At 36.4% G+C, this 27450-nt stretch overlaps 1 protein-coding gene across 1 annotated transcript in view; it reads left to right on the forward strand.

Annotated features, from left to right (window-relative positions):
* The window catches only part of LOC120781489 (hemicentin-1-like), a 54278-nt gene that overhangs the window by 13135 nt on the left and 13693 nt on the right, over positions 1-27450 (forward strand). The window contains exons 3-7 of the mRNA XM_040113713.1: positions 3025-3122; positions 11003-11210; positions 18955-19113; positions 24926-25054; positions 26722-26856. Of these exons, the coding sequence (XP_039969647.1) occupies positions 3025-3122; positions 11003-11210; positions 18955-19113; positions 24926-25054; positions 26722-26856 (729 nt within the window). The remainder of the gene's footprint in view (positions 1-3024; positions 3123-11002; positions 11211-18954; positions 19114-24925; positions 25055-26721; positions 26857-27450) is intronic.

Below are 27450 nucleotides of genomic sequence, written 5' to 3' on the forward strand. Positions count from 1 at the left end.
TTATAAATAACTTTCTCGTTAACGACGACAACAACAACCCCTATTAAACTTTGCAAAATCTCATGAGACACAGTTCTATCGCTTGAAAAAGTTGTGGTATCATCAAAGACGATGCGATATAATATGACATTGCCAAATTGAACTCAAGCTTAATGTAGCAACAAGTGAGTAAACAAATATGCATAGCATACAAGTATATTACCACAAAGAAATGTTTCAGATATCAGAACTTATCGATTTAATATTACGTTACTAATATTTATGGGCGTAAAAATAGAAAAAATTATTATTGAATCATAGCGGCTTCAAATAATAATAGATAGCGCTGATAATTTATATACATATATGTTTGTAACTAAATATAAGATGTTCATGCATAATGCATTGTGCGTTATACACACTACGATCACGTAGGCATACGTGTGTATGTGTCTGCAACAGTTAATCGCGTATAAATGACTGAACTTAATCTTATCGCACATCTTTACGCTCTTGTAAATCGCTTTTCACTTTAGTCCTCAACTCTTCCACTTCCAGCATCGCTTTTACAGAATCTCGTGGTACTGAGTACTTGACATTTCATTGCATGCTGTGTGCATATATTAGAGAACGAAAAAGAATATACATACATACATATGTATGTACGTGTTCGTATGCCATTGCTTTACGTTCACGCATTTTATCATTCACTTTTGTTGACAAATGCGTACTCACGTTTCTGTGGTGTTTTGGTGTATGAAAAATAAATATAAAGTATCTCTGCTAACAAGAGTAAAGTCAGGAATAAAGGGATGTTAAACTTATTCCAGTGTGAGAGCGCCTCAAAATCAGCGTTTTTTATAACATTTTCCATTATGGCCAGATTGAACAAAATTACAATTACCCAACATTTATTACGAATAAAAATTACTAAATAGTGGTTACAATTTACATCTTTTTAAAGAATATTATAACAACTGACTTTTGTCCTTTCAATACCCAATAATAGGATTTAAGATTGTTAGCTCTCAATCATTAAATGTTTTTAATCATTTTCCATTGAAAATAAAACTATGATGCTTCAAATTACAAAACGTTTCATCAAATACCTTTAAATTTCACAAATTTATTTAATTTTCATTGTTTTACATTTTTTATAAGTGGTCTTGAACGATGCAACAAATCCCTCCGTTTACATATTTTTTTGGTAAGATTTCAATCTGGCCATCGCTCGTTTCCAATTGCTAAACGTCAAAACCTCCTGAACTCGATCAACTGGAAAGTTTAGGTGGTTTTGACGTTTAGCAATTGTTCTCTCACTTCCAGTGAGAGAGGAGTTAAACATCTCTTTATCTCTGGTAAAGTGGTGCTCCGTAAAAAAGAGCACTAGTGCTCGATGAAATCCCGTATTGCTTTACATATTCAGTTTCCTTCCACTCCTCATTCGAAAACTAACATTGTTAGTTTCAAGCAGTCGCAAGGAGGGAAAGCGTTTTGTTTTTCAACTTTTCTCTAGTTTCAGAAATTTCGACATTATTCTAGACATTTCGTTTTTTTTGGTTTCAGATTTATAGGAGATTTGAAATTGTGGGTATAGATAGAAAATAATTAGGACTTTCCGCTGTGAACTAAGGTCTATTGTGCCCTCATCTATATCAAAAAATTTCACAAAAGTCACTATGAAAAATTCTTGGAGCTTGCTGGGCGCGGTGGAAGCGATGTGAGCCCAGTCCACGTAGATGGGTGCAAAAGCCTTGAGCTTCTACAAATTGCTGGGCAATGTAGAATCAGGTGTTCTTGACCTTCCGGTTTCATGTCGCAAAACCAGCAAGGTCTATTGTGCCCTCATCTATATCAAAAAATTTCACAAAAGTCACTATGAAGAATTCTTGGAGCTTGCTGGGCGCGGTGGAAGCGATGTGAGCCCAGTCCACGTAGATGGGTGCAAAAGCCTTAAGCTTCTACAAATTGCTGGGCAATGTAGAATCAGGTGTTCTTGACCTTCCGGTTTCATGTCGCAAAACCAGCAGTTTGTGCAAGAGACTATGTCCATGTTGAACAAGTGTTTCTTGAGCTTGCAGTGTTTGGTATAAAGCACGGCAAGTAGACGGCTGTCAGTACTTTTCTCTTCCCATTCTCTCTTCTGTGCGGGGATAACTTCTTTATGGTGTGGGACCCCAACACAATTTATGGTTCTGACCTCACTATCCTGGAAGCCGCTGCAGTGCGGGATAGTTCTTCGACCAGCTCATTGCCGGTTACCCCTTTATGCCCTGGCTCTCAGATCAGGTGTACATGGTTACCCACTGAGGGGCGGCTCAGCATTCCTATACGCTCCTCCCCTTCTAGCAATTTGATTTCATAAGCCAAGATTGCTTTTAGTGCCGCTTGACTGTCGCTAAGTATGGCAATACCCTGGTTGCGAAAGTTGCGGTGGAGATTGATTTTCGCACACTGACTTATAGTAAATACTTCTGATGTTTCAGATGCTCTGAAAACGCCCCATTGGTATGGATAGATTGGTATACGGTTCTGTCTTTGTAACGCCGACTCTTGGAAGAAAAGACAGTGGTGTGTCTTCATGGACGATTGTTGTTTTTGAAGGGTTGTTATTTAACTCTATCGTATTGCGCCATCCATTTGCTAGACTTAAGCCCTTTTGGACTATGTCGCAGAGAGTATTCTCAAATTTACTTCTTGCCCTTATGACAATGTCATCAACGTACCCCTGGCATATAATCAAATTATTTGGAAGTTCTATAGTAGGCGGATAGAACTCCACCCTGTAAGCAGCCTCTCGTAGGACCAACGCGAATCTTATTTTACATTTTAACTTTTACTGTATTTTTGTAAGATCAATAAATAACTACTAACAAAATGAAAGTTAAAGACAATAATTGCAATGTTTTATGACACTTAAAAATTACCTGAAATATTTGCCTCAGGACTATAAAACTACCTTCTTAAAGAACGCCTTGATTTAACTAAGCTCCAGAAGCTATACTTTCAAGAAAGAAAATATTTTAATTCCTTTTCATCTTACAGATTTACCAAAATTTGGCGAGCCATTACAAAATGTCACAGTACCTGTGGGACGAGAGGCGGTACTGCAATGTGTTGTCGATAATCTGCAAACCTACAAAGTAAGTTTTTACAAAAACGTAATTATATATATACAAGGAGCGTTCCAAAGTAAACAGGACTTTAAAAAAACCAGAACAAATGTTTTTTTTTTGGCAAAATCAATTTATTTTATCCAAAAGCATGTCGAATGAGTGTTTCAGCTCGTTGGCCGGTATGGCCGCCAGTATGCCCGTGCAAGCCTTTTGAATGGCTTCTACTTCTGCATAACGCTTTCCTTTCATGAGCAAATGTATTTTACCGAAAAGACAGAAGTCGTCGCACGGTGCCATATTAGGTGAATACGGTGAGTTGTTGATGTTTAAAATGTGATTTTTGGTAAAATAATCGTCCTTCGAATGTTGGATTCTGAGCATTTTTTGGTCGTCAGTCAATTTTTGCGGAACAAACAGTGCACACACCGTTCGTAAGCCCAAATGCTCAGTCATACTGCGATAAATCGATGTTTTGGAGATGTTCAACTCCATTTGCATGAATTTCAATGATGATTTCGGCTGATTTTTGATGAATTAACGCACATTTTCGATGGAATTTCCGGTGATCATGGATTTTGATTGGCCCACATGTTGATCGTCATTTATGTCTTCACGACCACTTTGAAAACATTGAAACCACTCGTGCACTCTGCCACATCATCGCCATAAACTTATTTCATCAATTGAAACGTTTCGGTAAAAGTTTTACCAATTTTAAAATAAAATTTAATGTTGGCTCTTTATTCGAAGTTCATTTTCGCACCGACAACACAAACATACTGACACTTAAAACGCAATAACTTCACTTCCAATCAGTGAAATGTCATGAAATTCTCACAATCGATAAAGATTGCAGATTCTAACGCACCAGTAGATAGATGACGCCATCAGGGGGCGCTAGTTTCAAACAGTCCTGTTTGCTTTGAAACGCACCTTGTACAAAGAGATGCATGAATTAGTAGGATGAAGTATAAAGTGGATAAAAAGGATTATAGAAATTATTTCTATACAAACTAATGATCAGTTATTCAAACGACAAGCCAATAATTTTTCTTTAGTAATATAACTAGACAATATAAGTATAAAAGAGTCAGTGAAAGAACATTTAAACCCAAAAGTGTTAAGGATTTATTGACACCACAAAACTACATTTTCCGCAGATTACACAAATGTACAATATTTACCACACACCTTAGAACGGACTTTTACGCCCATTGAAAGAAAACTTGCTGCTCGTTGAGCGCACTCAACCATTTTACATGTAAATGGCTGTGCGTCAGAACAATATGTAATCGTGTGTGGACATTTTGTCTCAGTGGACAGATACCAACTTTGTCGGCACCTGACTTAACACATGCCAAAACTGAGCTTGTACTGGTGACGTGCTTACTCTTGACAGTTCATTTCTCAGAATCCGAACCGTTCTTTCCTTTTTTGGTTGTTCTTGCTCTCTTATCCAGTTTTCTAAGTGACAATGGTTATGTATATAGGTTATTATATATATATAACCCCAATACTCCACTGGCATTTCTGACCCATATATGTAGACTTATAAGAAATACCAGCGAATTACATCAATGAAAATTTTCAATGAAGTTATAGTCGACTTTCAGGCGTTCCAAAAAGTTGGATTTAGTTAGAAATTAGAGCAAAGAACGTTTATATATGATATACTGTGATATACGTTCTCTGATTTTACTTTACTACTTTTCACCTTTGCATCTAAGGGTATGCTACAAAGTCATCACATTTATTATAATAAGAATAAATCGTAAACAGTATTATTATTACAATTATTACGAATATGATGAAAATGGACCCTCTGGCTACGCAAGTATGGACCACTATAAAAGTTTTAATCAACACAATTTAAAAGTTATCTTGTTCGTCTAGCTGTAAAAGTTTTTAGTCGCATATTTTTAGTTTTAAATGTTGGAAACATTGGAAATGTTGTGCATAGATGCAGAAGTGCGTGTGTAAAAGGCACATACGTATTTGTTTTAGTAGGAGAAAGCATCGGAAGCCGGAGTGTGGAGTTTTAACCGACCGCTTGACTAGGTATTAGTCCATGGGAGAGAAGAAGACATATAAGTTTCGTCTATTGTGTGGACTGACTTACGCCTAATCTGTTGTAGTTATTTCAATCTTATCATAATTAGAGCATCCGCTTCACTGAAAGCTTTCCATTTTACAGAGGACCCGCATAAATGCTGTAAAATTTTCCACCGTGAAACTACCTGCAAGTCTGGTTTTCAGCGTTTCCCTTATATTTGAAAACCGAGGGCAATGATAGAGTACGTACATGCCGGGCAATATGTACTAAAAATGACGATATGACGATATTTTTGTAGGTAGCTTCGAAAGCACCCACGGCTACTGAGTATTTCGGTCAGGTGGAAAGCTAGGTCACTATGTTGTCTATCTATACACGAATGTATGTGCGGAATCAGTATGTGGGTCCACCTTCCTTTGCATGAAGTTTGCCACCGTTGCTGACACATTGTGATGTTTTTGATTCACATCTCCTTTTTTGCTCCTGTAGACGTCTCTGAAAATATTCGCTTGAACTCGTCTCCCTGGGTGTCAATCGGCGCCATACCGGCTAATACCTCAGCAGCGCCGTTTGATATGGTTCGGAAAGCACTTATCACGCGTACTGCAGAAATATTTATGTCTACCGTCTGTATCTATATTTGGGCCGCATACGGTGTAACTGATCCATTATCTAGATAAGCTTTCCATCCTTGAATTACATCAAGGTACTTCAACAGTGGCTGTGAAGTAATCTCTCAATCTCCTATGGTGTGCGATATCTTTTCTTCAATATTCCTGGAGCTTATGAGCAAGAGTTCTGTTTTCTGCTCTGTCAGCTCTAGACTCATGGTAGAAAATCATCGGCGCACACCATTTATGTAGTCATTGCATTTGATCCGGAGGTGATCCAGATGTTTAACTACGGCTACCACTGTATTTGCAAAGCATAATATTTGCATCAAAAAAGATTGAATGGCGCTTGCGTCAGCAGATTTGTTTGCGCAAATTAAATTAAAAAAATTAAATTTTTTTTTGAATAAGTTTTCAGTTGCAGATTTTTGAACTAAAATCACTCAGTTTCCTTTCAGACACAAATTTGCCATTTATACCTAATTATCTAATTCCTTTAATTGAGGTCCAAAAGCATAATTATTTAGCAAAATTCGACGTTTATCGTTTAATTTTTCTGACGTTATTTTATTATTTATTTTAATCGTACGGCTTCAAATAAGCACTATTTTCCAAATTAAACATATTTTTGTATACCTTGAACTGAGTATATTCAGTTCGTCATGACGTTTGTAATACACAGAACAAAACGTGGGAGAACCTACAAAATATCTGCGTAAATAATCAACGTAACGATTTAGCCATGCTCGACGGTCCATGTGTATCTATGTGAACTGGTCTCTCAGTTTTCGAGATATTAGTTTGAAATTTTGCCCACATCCTCTCCTCCCTACTAAGCTGCTAATTTGTCAAAACCATCGATATCAAACTATAAACAGAAGCCATACAAAATGAGCGATCGTAATCTTGTATGGAGAACTTTTTTATTTTACAAGGTATCTTCACGAAATTCGACATGCTTTATAACCTAAAACAATGATAAATTGTGAAGAAATTGTCCAGATCGTACCACTATTACATATCGTTGCCACACAAATTGCAATATCAAACTCAAATCTCAGCATGGAAAACTTTTGTTTTTGACAAAGTATCTCCATGAAATTTTCCACGGTTTATTGTCCAAAGCAAAAGAAAGAAATCGTTTAGATCAAACCACTATAGCATATAGCTGCTATTCAAAAATAGATCAACAAATCAAGTTTTTGCAATGAACTTTCTTTAATTTTAACAACTGCGAAAGATGTAAAGCTGCTGATGTGGAGCACTTTTTAAGCCACTTAAAAAATAGCGAGTAAATTTAATTAGTTTTTGTATATATACATACTACACATTTATTAACTATGCATAATTTTTTCTATTTGATTATACTGTAATTTGTAAATCAATAACAATATGTACATATATCTTCTTCTTCTTTACTGGCGTAGACACCGCTTACGCGATTATAGCCGAGTTAACAACAGCGCGCCAGTCGTTCCTTCTTTTCGCTACGTGGCGCCAATTGGATCTTCCAAGCGAAGCCAGGTCCTTCTCCACTTGGTCCTTCCAACGGAGTGGAGGTCTTCCTCTTTCTCTTCTTCCCCCGGCGGGTACAGCGTCGAATACTTTCAGAACTGGAGCGTTTTTGTCCATCCGGACAACATGACCTAGCCAGCGTTGCCGCTGTCTTTTAATTCGCTGAACTATGTCAATGTCGTCGTATATATCGTACAGCTCATCGTTTTATCGAATGCGATATTCGCCGTGACCAGTGTGCAAAAGAACATAAATCTTTCGCAGAACTTTTCTCTCGAAAACTCTCAACGGCGACTCATCAGTTGATGTCATCGTCCAAGCCCCTGCAGGACGGGAGTTATGAGTGACCTATAGAGTTTGGTTTTTGTTCGTCGAGAGAGGACTTTAATTTTCAATTGTCTACTCAGTCCGAAGTAGCACCTGTTGGCAAGAGTTATCCTGCTTGGATTTCCAGGATGACAATGTTGGTGGTGTTTATGCTGGTTCCCAAATATGCGAAACTATCTTCAACTTCAAAGTTATAACTGTCAACAGTGACGTGAGAGCCAAGTTGCGAGTGCGACGACTGTTTGTTTGATGACAGGAGATACTTCGTCTTGCCCTCGTTCACTACCAGACCTATTTTCTGTGCTTCCTTGTCCAGCCTGGAGAAGCAAAACTAACGGCGCGGGTGTTGAGGCCGATGGTATCAATATCATCGGCGTACACTCTTATGATAAATTGTACCTGCTCGATTAAGTTCTGCAGCTCGAATCATTTTCTCCAGAAGCAGGTTGAAGAAGTCGCACGATAGGGAGTCGCCTTGTCTGAAACCTCGTTTGGTATCGAACGGCTCGGAGAGGTCCTTCCCGATCCCGACGGAGCTTTTGGTGTTACTCAACGTCAGCTTACACAGCCGTATAAGTTTTGCGGGGATACCAAATTCAGACATCGCGTCATAAAGGCAACTCCTTTTCGTGCTGTCGAAAGCAGCTTTGAAAACGATGAAGAGGTGATGTGTGTCGATTCTCCTTTCACGGGTCTTTTCCAAAATTTGGCGCATGGTGAACATCTGGTCAGTTGTTGATTTCCCAGGTCTAAAGCCACACTGATAAAATCCAATCTGTTCGTTGACGGTGGGCTTTAATCTTTCACACCATACGCTCGATAGAATCTTATACGCGATGTTTAGGAGGGTTATCCCACGGTTAGTTGGCGCAGATTGTGGGGTCTCCCTTTTTGTGGATTGGGCAGAGCACGCTTAAATTCCAATCGTTGGGTGTGCTTTCATCCGACCATATTTTAGAAAGAATCTGATGCATGCTCCTTATCAGTTCCTCGCCGCCGTGGTTTAATAGCTCGGCCGGCAATACATCGGCCCCTGCCGCTTTGTTGTTCTTCAGGCGGGTAATTGCTATTCGAGCTTCTTCATGGTCGGGCAATGGAACGCCTGCTGCATCGTCATCGATTGGGGAATCGGGTTCGCCTTCTCCTGGCGTTGTACGTTCACTGTCATTCAGCAGGCTGGAGAAGTGTTCCCTCCATAATTTAAGTATGCTCTAGTCATCGTTGACTAGATCAGCATTTCTTCGTAGAATTTTCGAGCATTACGCCTTTCGGCCGGCTTATCAAGTTCTTCGTACTCACGGATTTCGGCCTCTTTCTTTTTCTGTCTGCAATTGCGTCTCGCTTCCCTCTTCAACTCTCGGTATATATCCCATCGCGCACGTGTTGTGGTCGATCGTAACGTTGCGAGGTAGGCAGCCTGTTTTCTCTCCACTGCGACACGGCACTCCTCGTCGTACCACCTGTTTTTTTTGGATTTTGCGAAAACCAATGTTTACGGTTGCAGCTGTAAGTAAGGAGTTTGAAATGCCGTCTCACAGTTCCCTTATACCGAGTTGTTGACGAGTGCTCTCAGAGAGCAGGAGGAGTAGAAAATCGTTCGGCTGTCTATTGTGATTGCAGCTTCTCGATGTCGAACCTTCCTTGTGTTTGTTGACGTGCGCTTTTTGCTGCACAGAGGCGGGTGTGAATCTTGGCTGCAACAAGATAATGGTTCAAGTCTATGATTGGACGTCGGAGCGCACACACGTCTAGAACACTGGAGACGTGTCTTCCGTCTATCACAACATGATCGATCTGGCTGTTGGCTTTTCGATCCGGAGATAACCAGGTGGCTTGATGTATTTTCTTGTGCTGGAGTCTTGTACCACAGATAGCCAAAGATACCTTCTTTGCCCACCCTGGTGTTAAAGTTGCCAAGCACGATTTTAACATCGGAGCGGGGGCAGTTCTCATAGACGCGCTCCAAGCGCTCATAGAAGGCATCTTCGGTCACATCGTCCTTCTCTTCCGTCGGGGCGTGGGCGCAAATCAGCGACATGTTGAAGAACCTCGCTTTGATGCGGATTGTGGCTAGACGTTCATTCACCGCAGTGAATGATAGTACTCGGCGACGGAGTCTCTCTCCCACCACGAATCCTACACCAAACTTGCGCTCCTTTATATGGCCACTGTAGTAAATGTCACAAGGACCTAGTCGTCTCTGTCCTTGTCCCGTCCATCACATTTCTTGACGGCGGTAATATCAACCTTTATTTTCACGAGGACATCAACCAGCTGCACCTTCCCAATTAAACGACCGGATATTCCAGGTGCCCTAATATTGTAGTCCTTATTTCGTTTGCCATGGTCGTCATCAAAATAGGGGTTTCTCTTCCGAGGCTGTTGGTATTTTTGCATTGGTAGTGTTTTTTACGTGGCGGGTCCCAAACCCAGCGCACAACCCTGCGGAGGGGATGTTTCACCTTCTCACTTTAGCTTGCCTTCGAACGGTTGTTCTTAGGCTACCTAGAGGATACTTGGTCAAAGACCGGAAGTAGTGAGCTGCTTGAGCCATGTGGAAAAGAATCGTTTCTGGCCACTCCCAAGTGAATGGCGATCACAGAACTTTCCTTACTTGCGTGAACTTCTACACATGAATCCTTCCTTCTTATATATATAGCTATGTTTATATGTATAGAACACGAATTCGTCTACTGAAATTGAGCCATTCATCCTCATGAACTTCCTTACGCCGTTATTGCCTTTAATCCCAAAGAAAAGTACTCATACTCGTACTCTATGTTAAATAGTTGATTCATTGAGAGATTCACAACAGCGCGAAGCAATCCAGCGTATATTAAGATTTATATATACACTTATGTATATATTCAATAGCATATGTCCTTAAGAGACAAATATATTTATATATGTATATATGTCAGCATATACATATGTATATGTATATGACAACTCTACGGAGTACTTTATAATAAAATGTTTAATTATTAAACTAGAGGTAAACAAACAATTTTCTCATAAATTTTCTTCTCACTTTCCTTTTCCTTCCTTACTGATACTAAACTACACATACAACTTCATATATGTGGAAATGTGTCCAACATACTGTGGAACTCCGTGGAAAATTCAACACAACCACTTTCACGTCCAATGGATAAATAAACCAACCGGCACACGTGAACCACCTATGAAAATACGCAAATACAAATAAACCAAAACTAACTAATTACCCAAAATGCATATGAATGCGTGTGTCTTGCGGCCTATGCACTACTATCTGCTAATATGAAAATGAATGGGTTGTGTCCAACGGCTTGACACGTCTCGCATTATGCTTAACCAATACATAAACACACACCCTCGCATTCCTGTGCGCCATATGATTATTTTGAGCTATCGCCTAGATTGCGTGGTTGCGCGTCGACACACAAACAATACTAACGATACAAAATCACGTTATAACGAAAAATAACCGAATGAGCACAATCCATGCTGAAAAGCGTGCTTGGATATTGAGAATACGTGACGTTAAGGAAGCGGACAAAGGCTGGTATATGTGTCAGATCAATACGGATCCGATGAAAAGTCAAGTTGGTTACCTGGATGTTGTGGGTAAGTACGACCTACTTAATGGAGTCAAATTGTTTATATACTATATTATAGTATGAGGAAGACATAGCCAGAATAGTCAAAAATAGGTATATGTAGAATTATCAATATTCTTTAAGTTAAATTTAAGCGAGAGGGATATATACGTTGGGGTGTTTCATTTAAAACTTTTTTTTATTTCTTCGAGGGCACTTGAAACTTTTCTTTTCGATGTTGAAAAAAGAATCGCTGAAATCCTCTTAGTTTCAACTTTAAACACTTATTTTTTCGTGTCTTTCAAACATTTTCAGGGAATATCTGGTTGTATCGAAAAACTTGCACCTAAAAAATTATATGAAATTAAATTTTAAATTATTAATTTACTATCCTTACAGGATATTTAAATAGACTCCAATTACAACATATGCACCTTCTTCCGAATTAATTTGACCTTAGACTAGTTGAGGTAATCAGGCTGATATTCGTGAAACCATGAATGATCTCACTATAGCTCTTATGAATCAAATAGACCATCGCATATTAAGAATCGCTTCAATTTTTTATAAGCTACTTTGAAAATTTGCGACTAATAAACACTTATCTTCCCTGCTTTGACTAGGTTAAGGCGTAGGGTGCATCTCCTAGCAAAAAATAGCGCTAGAACTCAGTTATACACCGGTGAATTTCAATTCTTTTTAATAACCAAAGATCCTGAATATTAATCACCGGATCCCTGCGGACCAACGAAGTGTTTTGATTGGAGCATAAATTTGATACATTGTGCGTCTATTGAGATATTTTAGTCTCAGTAAGGCAAAATCTGGATAGTAGAGGAGAAAATGCTTAAGTGATTCCACCTCACCTTCTTTCAAATATTAAGGCGCAATGCACGTGAGCCTATGTGTTTTCATTCAGAACACCTACAATTGCAGCAAGATTGACATTGCTAAGAGCTGGAGTCACTCTGAGTCAGAAGGAGCTCACATGAAGTCCACAGATCTAGCGCTAGAATGCAGGTGAAGTTTCGAGCGATTCCACTTACTCTACTCTAACAAGTTTAACACGAGGGAACTTTATGCTATTGCTTGAGGACACTCTTTGACTAGCCTTGAGATCGATGATATTTTAATTTTTCTAAAGTGAATAAATAGTTGGCATTAGTATAATATTTAAACATATCTCTTAACCTTTCAGAAAAAACCTCAAAGTACTAGGTTCATGGAAATTTAATTTACATGATGAGTACTCTTAGTTTCGATCCCTGTTAGGATCAACTGATTAACTAACAATTAGTTTGCGGGACTATTCTCTCTCCTTATGCGAACTGTTCTGAGATTTCAGACGACATGAAAGTAAACGTTAGGACCAATATAGTTCATGAGATGGTCTGAAAGAACATTTTAAGCTTTCAAGCAAAAAAATATTTTGTGTTTTAGTAGAACCCCCAAAGGTGATCTAGTGACCGATGCCTAGAGCATACTTAAATTATGGAGGGAACACTTCTCCAGCCTGCTGAATGGCAGTGAACGCACAACACCAGGAGAAGGCGAACCCGATTCCCCAATCGATGACGATGCAGCAGACGTTCCATTGCCCGACCATGAAGACGTTCGAATAGCAATTGCCCGCCCGAAGAACAACAAAGCGGCAGGGGCCGACGAATTGCCGGCCGAGCTATTCAAACACGGCGGCGAAGAACTGATAAGGAGCATGCATCAGCTTCTTTGTAAAATATGGATAACGATTGGAATTTAAGTGTGCTATGCCCAATCCATAAAAAAGGAGACCCCACAATCTGCGCCAACTACCGTGGGATTAGCCTCCTCAACATCGAATATAAGGTTCTATCGAGCGTATTGTGTGAAAGATTAAAGCCCACCGTCAACAAACTGATTGGACCTTATCAGTGTGGCTTCAGACCTGGAAAATCAACAACCGACCAGATATTCACCATGCGCCAAATCTTGGAAAAGACCCGTGAAAGAAGAATCGACACACACCACCTCTTCGTCGATTTCAAAGCTGCTTTCGACAGCACGAAAAGGATCTGCCATTATGCCGCGATGTCTGAATTTGGTATTCCCGCAAAACTAATACGGCTGTGTAAGCTGACGTTGAGCAACACCAAAACCTCCGTCAGGATCGTGAAGGACCTCTCCGAGCCGTTCGATAACAAACGAGGTTTCAGACAAGGCGACTCCCTATCGTGCGACTTCTTCAACCTGCTTCTGGAGAAAATAGTTCGAGCTGCAGAACTAAATAGAGAAGGTACCATCTTCTATAAGAGTGTACAGCTGCTGGCGTATTGCCGATGATATTGATATCATCGGTCTCAACACCCGCGCCGTTAGTTCTGCTTTCTCCAGGCTGGACAAGGAGGCACAAAAAATGGGTCTGGCAGTGAACAGGGGCAAGACGAAATATCTCCTGTCATCAAACAAACAGTCGTCGCACTCGCAACTTGGCTCTCACGTCACTGTTGACAGTCATAACTTTGAAGTTGTAGATAATTTCGTCTATTTAGGAACCAGCATTAACACCACCAACAATGCCAGCCTGGAAATCCAACGCAGAATAACTCTTGCCAACAGGTGCAAAAGCTAAACTCTATAAGTCGCTCATAATTCCCGTCCTGCTATATGGTGCAGAGGCTTGGGCGATGACAACAACCGATGAGTCGACGTTACGAGTTTTCGAGAGAAAAATTCTGCGAAAGATTTATGGTCCTTTGCGCATTGGCCACGGCGAATATCGCATTCGATGGAACGATGAGCTGTACGAGATATACGACGACATAGGACCAAGTGGGGAAGGACCTGACTTCGCTTGGAATATCCAATTGGCGCCACGTAGCGAAAAGAAGAAACGACTGGCGCGCTGTTGTTAACTCGGCTATAATCGCGTAAGTGGTGTCTACGCCAATTAAGAAGAAGAAGAAGTTTTAGTAGATAGTTTTATAGTACCGTCGTAGCAGAGAGCAAGTGCTAACTTTCGTTTTGTTTTTCGATAACTTTTTTGCCCAATATATGCTTTCAATTAGCATTTATTCACTGTTTTTGTAATTTGCTTTTTACCGATTCTTTCAAAAATACGCGTGATATTCACTCAAGTTCATATATGTACATTCTAGCGGTACTACGAAAAAATGCAAAAGTTACGTATACGACAAGTATGTCACGTTCAAGCGCTTTAATTTACTGCCACATGTTTCACATATTCTATACATCGAAGGGTTGCGCATGTATACACGCATGCTCACCTATCTTCCGTCTTACCTTCTATTTATTGCGAAATAGTTGCTGTCAACAAAGTTGTAAGTAGTGCTAATTAAAGTAAAGTCTTCTTTCGAAACTATGATACGGCTTTGCTTGCGTTGGCACAATAATGAAAAGAGAAACTTCAAATCCACAATTTAGCTAGATACAATTAGAAGTAATACTCTTCGTTTCATTATAGAAGTTAGAAAATATTTTTGGTTGATGGTGATATCTTATTGTTGGTATTGTAGTAGTGATAAAAAACTTGTATGATGTAATTTTGAGAAATGGTACCGAGTTGACAGTCCTTCGAAGGATAAAAATCCGAGTCTGTTCGGATTACTTACATCTGACTGTCGTATTCACAGGTACTACCTGACAGATTTCAATTTCATTTGGATCATAACACCTGATATTCTTATGTGTAAATATAGCGAGAATGGGAAAAGTGAACCACAACCTTTTCTACTTCCCGTATCACACATTTGAATGCCATCTTATTATTTCTTTGTCTTTACAGAATATAAATCAAGCGCAAATAAAGTTAAGGAATAAGAATATAGTTTCTCTGATCATCTGCCTTCAGCCGTCTTATTATTTTCGTAATCGGAGCCTAATTCATCAAGCCTCCAGATACCGAATATGTGTATCTCTGTGCATCTACCTGACCGAAAATATCGTGCAATATGTCTAGGTCCAGTCACATTTTCAAAATAAGAAGTTTTATTTAAAAAGAAAAAAATAAACCGTAAAAAAATTAATATTAAGAATAATAGTATCATACAAAAAAATTTATTTATATCGTTCTGTGCCTTTGCAATACTGCTTATCTAAAACGATTGAAAAAGCTCGCACGAAATTAAAAATATGTTAATACCTAAAATAAAGAGATAACACAATTATAAATATTTTGGTAAAAAAAACGCGTCATATTAGACATTCGTGACTTGAAAGAACCAATGCTGGCGAGTTTGTGCGTTAAAGCTGATTACAGTGTTGAACTACTGTCCTTTACAAAAAAAAAATAATTTTTTCAATAGCACGAAAATGTTTTTTTTATTTTTCGACAAATTTATTTTTCAGTTATATTTTCTTCAGTTATTAAGCATATGCTTCTGAGAACAGTTACGATAGTGTTTTCCACAAAAATATTTAATTTTTCATACCGTAATTGAGATGAGTTTTTAAAAATGTTTTTGTATACATGGGAAATAACAATAATATGTACACATGGCATATTTAATTTTGATAAGCATATTTTGGCACAAAGTTTTTAACACACATGGGAAAGTCGGAGATCCTATAAAGTATGTATATACGTAAATGATCAGGATGACGAACTTCGTCGATTTAACTACGTCCGCCTATACGTCTATTCGTCTGCCTGTCTGTCAGTCAGAATTTACGCAAATTAATCCCTCAGTTTTTGAGATATCGATCTAAAATTTTCCGCAAGTCTTTTTTTTACGAAGACGTCGGAATCACCAATGTCGGAAAACTGTAGTATATAGCTGAATCATCGGAATAAAGTCCTTGCATGGAAGCCTTTTTCATTTGGCGAGATATCTTCAGGAACGAATTAATATCTATGGCAACAATGCAAACTTCGTAAAGTTTGTTCAAATCGGGTCACTATAGCATTAAGCTACCATACCAACTGAACGATCGAAATCAAGTTCTGGTAAGGAATCTTTTGTATTGGTGAAAGCTTCGATGCAAGAAAGAAGTTTTTTCTTGTCTTTACTTTGGAATGACTAAAATTTTTATAAAATGAGTTTTAAAACTGTTCCACGTTTTACCAGTTTTGTTGATAGTACTGCAATTTTAATATATACATATATATATATATATATATAAGGGAAAGAGAAATTTTGTTTGTATGTTCCTCATAGACCGATATACGAAACGGTCGGACCGATTTCACAGAAATTCTAGGGTGACCTTCAGAATGGCCCCGGGAATGTTCCTGTAAAGTTTGGCGGAGACTGAATGTTTTTTTAATGTTCTTAAATGAATTAATGATGCGCATACCCATTTAGATTTCTAAACAACAATATTTCAACTATTAGAACGAAGCAGTTAAATGATCGTAGGTATGCAGGTGTCAGCGGATGAAATGTCATATTGTTATTTTAGTTATTTTTTATCAAGCGATTTTATTTAAAAAATTTTAAAATTAGTTTAAATTAATGTTATGTTATGCGTTAATTTTATTATATTACGAAATTAATAAGCTCTAAGGTGTCAGTATATCTCAAAAGTAATTAAAAACTCCGTTGAAACACCTATGTCCAAGTAAATAACTGCGTGTTTGCTTTGTTGTGGTTTTTCATCTTCGGCTCACATTGCCACGATATTTGGCCGATCATCTGTTTCCGGTTCGTAAGCACAGAGCCAAGACTCATCGCCATTAACAATACGCTCCATGACATCGTGGTAGTCGGAAAGCATTGTCGTGCTTTCACTTTTCTTAAGCTCAAATGATCTTTCACTGATCCTTCCCATAATCAAATGATGGCAGTAAGATATCTGACTAATAATCTAGATTTTTAAGCACCAACTCTTTTATTTTATTGACGTGTCGATCATCAGTTGATGTTGTCAGCCGTCCTGGACATAGTTCGCCGTCACCGCGTCGACCCTCCCTGAAAAATTTGTATCAAACAAAAACACTTGCTTGCGACAAATAAATATCACCGAAGGCCTTTTCCAACATTCTGAATGTATCGGCAATAGAAATATGATTTGGCACAGAAAATTTAATGAAACTTATTTGTTGAATAATTTCACTCATCAGAAAAATCGCCGAATTTACTTTATGTACTTCAGAAAAACAAGCGTATAATAAACACTAATCATTATTTTGATTTGACATTTGGCACTGATGTCACTGATAGTTATACCAATCTAGAAAAAAAATTAAATATTTTGACGAATGGATTTTAACTCGAAATTTAAATTAAAAGGTATTATATTTTGTACTCAGTAGTATGTACACTACGTAGATATATTTGGATTTAGGTTAAAACAAAAGAACAAAAGTAAATGACAGCTCATTTAAAACTAAAAAAAATATTAGTTTGTTAATTATTAGTTCATTATGTTTAAATAAGGCCCGGCGACGCGGTCTGGGTATGCTAGTAAAAATTAAGTTTTAACATACTATGTGTAATGAACATGATTGGCGAAACAGTTTTGTTAACTAAAATTTTCTTTCAACCCATTTATTGCATTGGGCTTGCATATTATTTTTATTTGGTCAATAAATGTTTAGGAGAAAAATCCTAACTGAGATTTAAAATAAAATAACCAAATTAAGTAAGTGCAAGGACGTTGTTTGTTATATTATGCGATCCAGTTCCTTAAAGGAAATTATTATTGAAAACGTAATGTGTATACAGGATTATGAATCAATATTGCAATAACAGTTTCAAAACCAAATTTTCAAAATATTCTTGACATTTATTAAAAGTGTCATTATAAATTAAAAATTAGATTAAAAATGTTATTATAGCATGAATCAACGATACTGAAAACAACATTTTTTCGCAAAATATGGGTTTCTTAAAAATAAATTTTGTTTTATTCAATAATCTTTTAATTCGAATTTTTTAGAAATTATTAAAAATTTGGTATTTTAATTTTACTGTTGATGGAGAGTATCGAAAAGATTGCGTTGCCTGACCACTACACTAACACAGCTTTGCAATATACAAACATATTTTAGGAATTTAATTTGGATTTGTAGAGAGATATCTCTGAAAATCTAAGTTAATGAAATCTGTAACTAAATTTAATTCCTTGAATAGAAGACTACGAAAAATGTACAAGGTGCCTAAAAGTATATCTTCAATTATGAAGTTTTTTTATATTGAGTATTCTTTATCTAGTGCTATAAGTTCTAGTAACTATAAGTTCAAGTACATAACATTACGTGACACCATAGTCTTTACTCAGCAAACAGCAGAACAGAATTTATACCTATATATTATCTATATATATATATAATATTTTACTATTTCCCTTCTCCTCCTTTTTTCCAATTGCAAAATTCTCGTTCTTGCCGTTTGCAAAAAACAACACTCAACAACTATATGAAATAATGGCTCTTGTCTGCGTGGAAAATCCGAATGTCATTAAAATTTACTTGCAATCTAATCTATCTACTATAATAATAACAAACGCAAAATGAAAATCATTTCAACTTTCACTGTCGCTGGCCAACTTGACACGCCAATCTGCCCGCTGCCAAATTTTAACATGTCAACGCTGCTGATACTGCTACTGATGGTGCTACGTACAAATCACGTGCCTTGTCTGAAACATCTGTTACATCATAATGTCGTCGACCATGGTGACTTCGCTGGACAACATAACAATGATTCTGAAAATTATGTTACCGGCATGCAACGCTATACAATGCAACACCAACATTACAATTCTGACTGCTTGGTCCATTACTGTTTTATTTGTTTCGGTGTTCTTACGGTATTCGCTTTTCGCGAATGCAGTTCCACCCGATATTCTTGATTATCCCACCAGCACGGATATGGTGATACGAGAGGGCGCTAACGTAACGCTGAAATGTGCAGCAGTTGGCTCACCAACACCGACCATAACATGGCGACGTGAAGGTGGTGAGCCCATACCAATGCCCAACAATACCGAAGGTGAGTAAGTAAATAAATATCTATTTTAGTACAGCCATACCTAAAATTCACCATTACAATGAACATTTGTTGGTAGAGAAAAGTTTTAAGTATTGATAGACGACAATAAACTGGTGCTTAATATTTAACTTCAATATGGCAACAGCTTGGACCTCTCTTTGCCTTTTGAAACACTAAAGCCTTGCTATTCAATAATAGTTTGTATATTACATTTAAAAAAATTGGTTTCTTAAAATCAACTTTAGTTATGGTGCTTTACTTATCATCATAAATCAGCCAATTTCAACTTTCCAATCCACAGTTATTGCATGCTTTCAGTGTCCAATTAGGGCATATAACACATAGTAAAAGTAAATCATTATTTAAAAAGGCAAAAAATAGTTGTTTTTAATTTATGTTATTTGTTGAACATACTTTCTCTAGACTATTTTGAAAGATCATTTGATCCTGGGTCAAACCACGTCAAGCCAAAAATCAACGTTATGTTGACAGGTTTCTTTGATTATCGAGGTGTGGAACACTCCAAATTCCTTCCGACCGGCGAAATTGTTAACAAGGAATACTATATGAGTGTTACGCGTAGTTCGCGCGAAGCTATTTGTAAAAAGAGGCCGGAATCATGACCGATAACTCTTGGTTTTTGAACCACGATAATGCATGCTGCATTGATTATTCGTGAGTTTTTTGCCAAATTTGCTATCAATATCGTTCCGCTACCACCGTATTCGTCTGATTTAGCTCCATGTGACTTCTGGCTATTCAAACTCAAACGACCGCTCCGAGAAACCGTTTTGAGTCATCTGAAGACACTAAACTCGCATTGAAAGCTTTTCTGAAAATTTACTTTAACAACTGTTTCGGGGATTAGAAAAAATTGGTACAAGTGTGTTGGGGCCAAAAAGGATTTCTTTGAGGGGAGGACCTAGATTTTGAAGAATAAATTAAGAATTTTAAATTGTGACCAATGTCTTACTATTTTTTGCTCATAGTGGTGTGGCTCTTGTAATTTGTTTTTCGCGCTGTGTGGGATTTGCTAGAATCTCCGGGAGCCTGAAAAGTAGATTTTAATGCACCCGCGCTATATTTAACGCACAAAGTGATTACTGCCTGTACTTGATTAGTCTGAGGAAAAAATTCACCACTAGGAAAGTTGTGGAAATTGACCATACCAGTTTTTTACCCATAGGGACGAGTACTTCTATTTTAGTGGTATTATGAAAGTCACCTTTAAAATAGCAACAAGTTACCAAACTACCACATTATGTATTTTCGCTAAAATAAAAATATACTAAATATACCAAATTAAACCCTCAGTATAATATTAAAAAATGGATTTAATTTTACTAAACCTTTTATTTATATCTCTATTTTCTGTGTTAAGAATTGGTACATATTCCTGTGATTCAGAAATTGTTGACTTTTCCTTACATAGAGAACAGTTTCCAGTTATAACACATAAAATAAGATCTAATTTTTGCATAATTCAAACAAACGTTAAAATTGTGAGATACTTAGTTGGATTAACCACTAATTTGAGAGCCTGCTGAAAGTGATTTTGACAGTAAATAGAGAAAGTAATATTGAAATTCTATTTAAACACATTAGATTAAATTTTTTTAATGAAAATACGGCCAACAAAAACTGAGTATCCAAATTCAAAGTTATAAGTGCCAGCTTGTTATTTGAATACAAAGCAAATTTCATATTGAAATTAGCGTTAAATTCAGCATTTTTAATTTCGCTGACATTTGGTTCAAATTACATCATTGTTGGTATTAAAATAACGCAAATGTGGTTAAAAGGTTGTCATTGTGTAAATATTATTTTAGTTTTACTTTTCGCGTTCTCAGTGACAACTCTAACAAATTTATTTTTAACATAACATAACGGATTAAAAAGGTATTCAAGTCTGAAAATTAAAAAATAAAGGTTTTTCATTTTCAAATAGTCTCGATATTCAAAAGTATCTCCATAAAGGATTTTTTAAAATTCAAATTTTATTTAAAGCCGTATTCGTTTTAGTGTCATAATGACTCGGAGGGCTTAGTCTTAACTTCAAAATTTAATAATAAAAATAATCTATTTTTATAACAGGATATTTTTTTAACTTCGCATGTTTAATAAATTTCCTTTAGAAATATTTTCATAATTTACGTAACTTCGTTCCCTATACAAAGCTTTGAAAGTAGTTTCAGTCCTCAAAAAACAAACTTCTTTCAAAAAAGTATTGTTGTTAAAAACCTTCAGATCTGTAACACATTTCTCAGATGGTGAATTATCCTTAGGGTATTAATAGAAACAAAAAGATTAATAAAAACAAGAAACAAAGTAAACCGTAATATAATTTTTTAGTACCCTGTACCCGAAGACTATTATAAACAGATTTTATATAAATGCAAAAAAATCATTGCTGTCATTATAAAAGGTAATCCATTTCGAATTTTCTTATTTAAAAAAAACACAAACTTTAAGTTTACTATCATTTGAAAACATATTATTTGGAATTTATTTTTTGAAGATTATCCTTTGAAATTTTGGCCGCAACTACGTCTCAGATGGTTCATCCGTTGATTCCAATTTTCGATGACTCATTCGAGCACTTCGACTGGTAACTGGAACGAATGACACATGTGATGTTCTGCTCCAAAGCGTGAATTGAAGCAGGATTGTCCGCTTAGACTTTAAGGGATATTCTCATGTAATCACTTCGAAAAATCTATTTTTTTGACAGTAAAACCTATTGAAAACATGATGTGAAAATTTCAGACCGAAATTCATAGTATTTGATAAGTTACAGCTCATAGTCGCCGACGTGTCGTAAGCGACTGTCTACCAGGCGCCATGACAAGTCTGCAGCTGCTACGTTTCTAAACGCATTTTTCTCGAATCATCATTTTCTGAAACTGCCATGGTCCTAAAAAAAAGTATTCAACCGATTGCCTTAAAATTTACATATGTTCTTCTACTCATTTATAGTTATCGTCCCTATCAGAACTGTTTATTTTCAAAAATATTTTCATATTTTTTTAAACGATTTTTAACGAAAAAAAACAAGATTTTCGTGACTTTTTTTGAAGTTCGACATTTTTTTTTTAATGAAATTGATTATATTTGGTAGGGACGATAGCCGCAGAACTACTGAATAATAATCCATTCGATTTTTTTATTTCAGACAACACGAACAGCCGCTATCACCATGACCAGTGAACTACTTTTTTTTGTTGGGGACTACTTTGATTTAAACAAAAATATATTAAAAATGTAAAAAACGAAAAAAAAAATTTTTTTTTGCATTTCAAAATACAAATAAAAATACATTAAAAAATTAAAATGATTGAATTTTGTTGTCGCATAAAAAGGGTTTTCCTAAAAAGTGCTAAAATGTATGCGTTCACATGAGACTACCCCCTTTAGACTTTACGTATCTCCACACGAAAGGGTCTAAAGGTCTAACGGCGCGATATCACACAATCACGGGGCCCAATCGAACCGCCAAAGACGAGAAATCATCCGTCTATTGAATGGTGCGATGTTGGGAAGTGGCGTTGTCTTATTGAAACCAAAGTGTCGCCGAGATCACGAGCTTCAATTTCACGCATCAAATAGTCGGATATAATTGCACTATAAAGATCATCCTTGCCGGTTACGTTCACACCGGTACCATTTTTGAAGAAATATGGACCGATGAATCCACAGACTCACAAACTACACCAAACCGTTGATTTTTCTAAATAAAATGGCTGCTGTTGAATCCTTTCAAGTTATTCTTCGTTCCAAATTCGGCAATTTTGCTTGTTTAAATACCCATTGTGTCAGAAATGGGCCTCATTGCTGAGCAAAATTTGTTTCAAAAACATCGTATCTTCTTTGAACCTTTTAAGTTTCAATTCTTGTACAATCTGTATTTTGTTCGCTTTCAGTTTAAGATCTCGACGTAAATTGCGCCAAGTCGTTCCATACGTCAGTTCGATTTGCTGCAAACGGCGGCGAATCGACCTTTCACGGTCTTTGTGTACAGTCTCAGCTACGTTTGCTATATTTTCATCCCTTTGCGCTGGACGTGATCTATTCGATTGAATATTATCCAATAATAAATGCTGCGATTATGTTGACCAAAAGTTGAGCTAAGCGCATGAAACACATTCTTTAAAGAACGTAAAATTTCGCAATAAAGTTGAATTATTAGTTAACGTTGTTCAGGGGTAACCCTTTCCATGATGAAATGCCAAACAATACTGAACAAAAATAACATGACGACTCACGCATGATCTGTAAAAAAAGGATATTGAAAAAAGTCACCCGTTATTAAGAAAAAAGAGATAAACATACTTACATATTTTGCATCAATGAGCGTATCTTTTGTAAAATTTCAGTAATTTAAATATTATGAAACTGCGCATTGCAACAAAATTCGACAAAATCATAAAGCTATTTATTTAAAAACTATGTAAGTATGTTTAGCTCATAATTACAAGCGCAGGTATCAACTTTTCACAGGACAATCGTTTTAGATAAGCTCATCTTTTCATTGCTTTCCGTATGTAAACCATGTAACTGAAATGTTATGGCAAAAACTGTGTAATTTGTTTATCAATGAAAGGGGCATGAATAATAATGAAATGATTTCAACTATTTTGAAATCGGAAATGAATTAGCGGAGAAACCACAAACGCCATTAGCAAAACGTTTCCGCATTTTTATTGGATGCATATTTATGAGGTAAGTTTTGCAAGGATGTGCACCCCAATTCCATAGCAATTACTCTTCGTACATTATGACTGCAAACGAAATTCATTTTTAATCTTAATTGAAAAAGTTTTATGAATATTGATTCAAATTCCTGTAGTTTCAGCTATTATTCAATTTAAAATGCATCTCGTGAGTATAGTTTTAACTTATTTCATGCCAATCTACAAGTTAATATACTATAAAAACTACATCATTTCTTCTACGTGTAGTTAATATAATAGTTAAAGAAACTATACAAAACATTAACCCCATAAACTTTCCTTTCTCCCAACTTATTTTTAGCGACTTCACCATGGCTAACAATGTTATTAATCTGTAAGGCTTTGCGTACTTTACATATTTTAATACTACTGTTGAAGAATTGAAATCTAACCAAATGCCAGACTTTAAAAAAATGTTCAAGATTTGCTCAAAAATTCAGTTGTTGCCCCACCAAAACATATTTTTATACAATCGAAAATTAGAAGTTCATTGAGAAGAGATCCACATACAAAACAAGCGGAGAGATCCAAAAATTTTCAGAAATTACATTTGCAGCTAACTTGTTTCAGAAATATAGTTTTGGGAAAAAACATTTAAAAATGGGTTGATAGAGCTGATTAAACTGACAGTCTTCACTTAACTCATTGAGCAGTACCGGTCTAAAATTTGTACCACTTATTTTTGATAACTTACGCGTAGGTACAATAAAGTAAATCATAAATATGTACCAAGTAATATAACGGATTAATAGCACCATCATGTCAAATTTTCAGGTGAAGATTTTCTAGTTCAGTACAAGAAAATAAAACTTATACAAGCCAATAAAGAAATAACAGAAGCAATTTAGTTGGTTAAAGGCGATTATATTGAATCCCTAACGTCTGTGTTGATTATTCACTTTTTGTATTAATTTTAAATAATTAACAAATCATCATAACAATTCTTAAAATTTTCTATCTACACAAAATCTCACTAATTACTTGTCTTCTATAAATTTACATTTAATATTCCTTGCTTTTAAACTTAAAAATAATTGATATTATGTTTTTAAAACACCAATTCTCTTCTCCTATCTTTCCAGTCGTCGCCTACAATGGCTCTTACCTGACGATCACTAAAGTACAACGCCTTAATATGGGTGCATATTTATGCATCGCCTCGAATGGCATTCCGCCAACGGTCAGCAAGCGCGTAATGTTGTTTGTGCACTGTAAGTATATCTACTAAATTAAAATAATATTTAAACTTGCTTAAGGAAAGACAATGAAATTGTCATTGTACATATAATATGGCAATGAACTTTCATCTATGACTATCACAATTTTGCTCAAACAATTCCTTCATTGGGCGCTAAACAGAATACTATATATATATTGAGTTTGCCATGAAGTTTGTAATATCCAGAAGCAAATAAAACCTCTAAAATAAATATATAAATGGTCAGCATGGCAATCTGAGTAGATGTAATCATGTCCGTCTGTCGGTTCGTCGATATATACGATCTTAAATTATGCACAAGACCTTTTTTCTCACATGAAACTGCTTAATAGAGGCACCACCATAACACACACATAGCTGCCATGCTTGGGCACGCCCATAAATTGGTATTAACCGAAAAGCTATAGGTTGTCCGAAAATGGGTTGAATCGGGCCAATATTTCTTTCTCTTAGCCTCATATACCTTACAGAAATATTTTCGGCTGCTTATAAATTCCATGTATCAGTCAATACGTGAGTTTTCTGAATTAAATTTAGTGAGCGTGTTTTCCACATAACGTTGCATATCTGCGACTAAAACTTGAAAAAGGGGGAAACTTGTTTCAGCCCTCTTATAACTAATACCAGAGTTTTCAAAAATCCTTAACTTTTCTAATTCTATATTATTTCTGGTATGCTATGTGAGGTAACTTAATGGAACTGAGAAAGTATCTGCTTCTTTTAATACTTTGTACTAATGCAAAAGAAATTAAAATCGGGTCAATACTACTCCTATATACATATCTCCCATTTAAATAATTAAAGAAGAAGAAGCCGGTTGGCCTTACACCGTAAATTTCGATCAATATGTAAGACATCAAGCAAATCTTGCAGCACCGCAAGAACTAATGGTAACCCAACGCTAACAGGACTTAAAAAAAACAGAACAAATGTTTTTTTCTGCAAAATCAATTTATTTTATTCAAAATAGTTTCCTTCTGCTTCAATACAACTCTTTGAACGGTCCAAAAGCATGTCGAACAAGTGTTTTAATTTGTTGGCCGGTATGGCCGCCAGTATGCCGGTGCAAGCCTTTTGAATGGCCATAACGCTTTCCATTCATGGCCAAATGCATTTTTCCGAAAAGGAAGAAGTTGCACGGTGCCATATCAGGTGAATACGGGGAGTGGTTTTTGGTCAAGTCCTTCGAATGTTGGATTCTGAGCAATTTTTGGTCGTCAGTCAATTTTTGCAGAACAAACCGTGCACACACCTTTCGTAAGCCCAAATGTTTGGTCAAAATGTATTAAATCGATGTTTTGGAGATGTTCAATTCCATTTACATGAATTTCAATAATGATTTCAGCTGATTTTTGATGAATTCACGCACAGTTTCGATGGAATTTCCGTTGATCACGGATTTTGATTGGCCCACATGTTGATCGTCATTTATTTGTATAACCTCACGACCACTTTGAAAACGCTGAAACCACTCGTGCACTCTGCCACATCATCGCCATAAACTTGTTTCATCAATTGAAACGTTTCGTTTCAATTCGTCTGTAAGATTAGGAAAACGTGTTCCCTTAAATGGTGATCTTTGACCGGTTTCGCTCTCAGATTTAGTTATGCATATACACTACATAATCCTTTTGATTGTTCTTTTTTTCTTTGTTACAGTTCCTCCAATGATTTGGATACAAAATCAGCTTGTAGGTGCTGCCACCGGCCAAAACATGGCACTTGAGTGTCAGTCAGAGGCGTATCCGAAGTCTATCAATTACTGGACGAAAAATGACACCGTCATTGTGCCGGGTAAATAAAATTAAAGCAATTTTTAAATATTTATATTACATTTTTTTAAATTCTTAAACACCATTGCTTTCCAACTAACTTAAATTAAGTGAACAAAATAGTGTTTTTTAAGCTAAATGCTCTGTAAAAAACATTTTAGCAAATATGTAATAGTTAGCTATAGAAACAGAAAATGCAACGGACGTTTAATTAACTTCTTGTCAGCCATTTTTTAACCGCAATCACACAAATGTCCAACAACACACACATATGTACATATAAATATATTCCAACAGACAATCATTGCTATTAAAGTGAGTAAATACTTGGACAAACAGTCAGTGAAAGTGTATGAAGAAGTGTCACCAAAAAATAATACACACATTCTATGAATGAGAAGTGTACGTGCTCTATAAAATAATTGCTAAGAGAGTTAACAAAACAGAAGGAGAAAGTGGTATGGACGCATCCATCAGTGAGCGCTGCGATTGCGATTCGTAAAAGCATCCGCTCTGAACGCTTGTATATTGCATTGTCACCGAGTAGTTTTCGAAAATAAAAGTGTAATGTCCGAAAACGTATGTACATATGTGAAAGAGATGACAAATACATCAA

Source organism: Bactrocera tryoni, unplaced genomic scaffold (assembly GCF_016617805.1).
Source record: "Bactrocera tryoni isolate S06 unplaced genomic scaffold, CSIRO_BtryS06_freeze2 scaffold_7, whole genome shotgun sequence".
NCBI lineage: Eukaryota > Metazoa > Arthropoda > Insecta > Diptera > Tephritidae > Bactrocera > Bactrocera tryoni.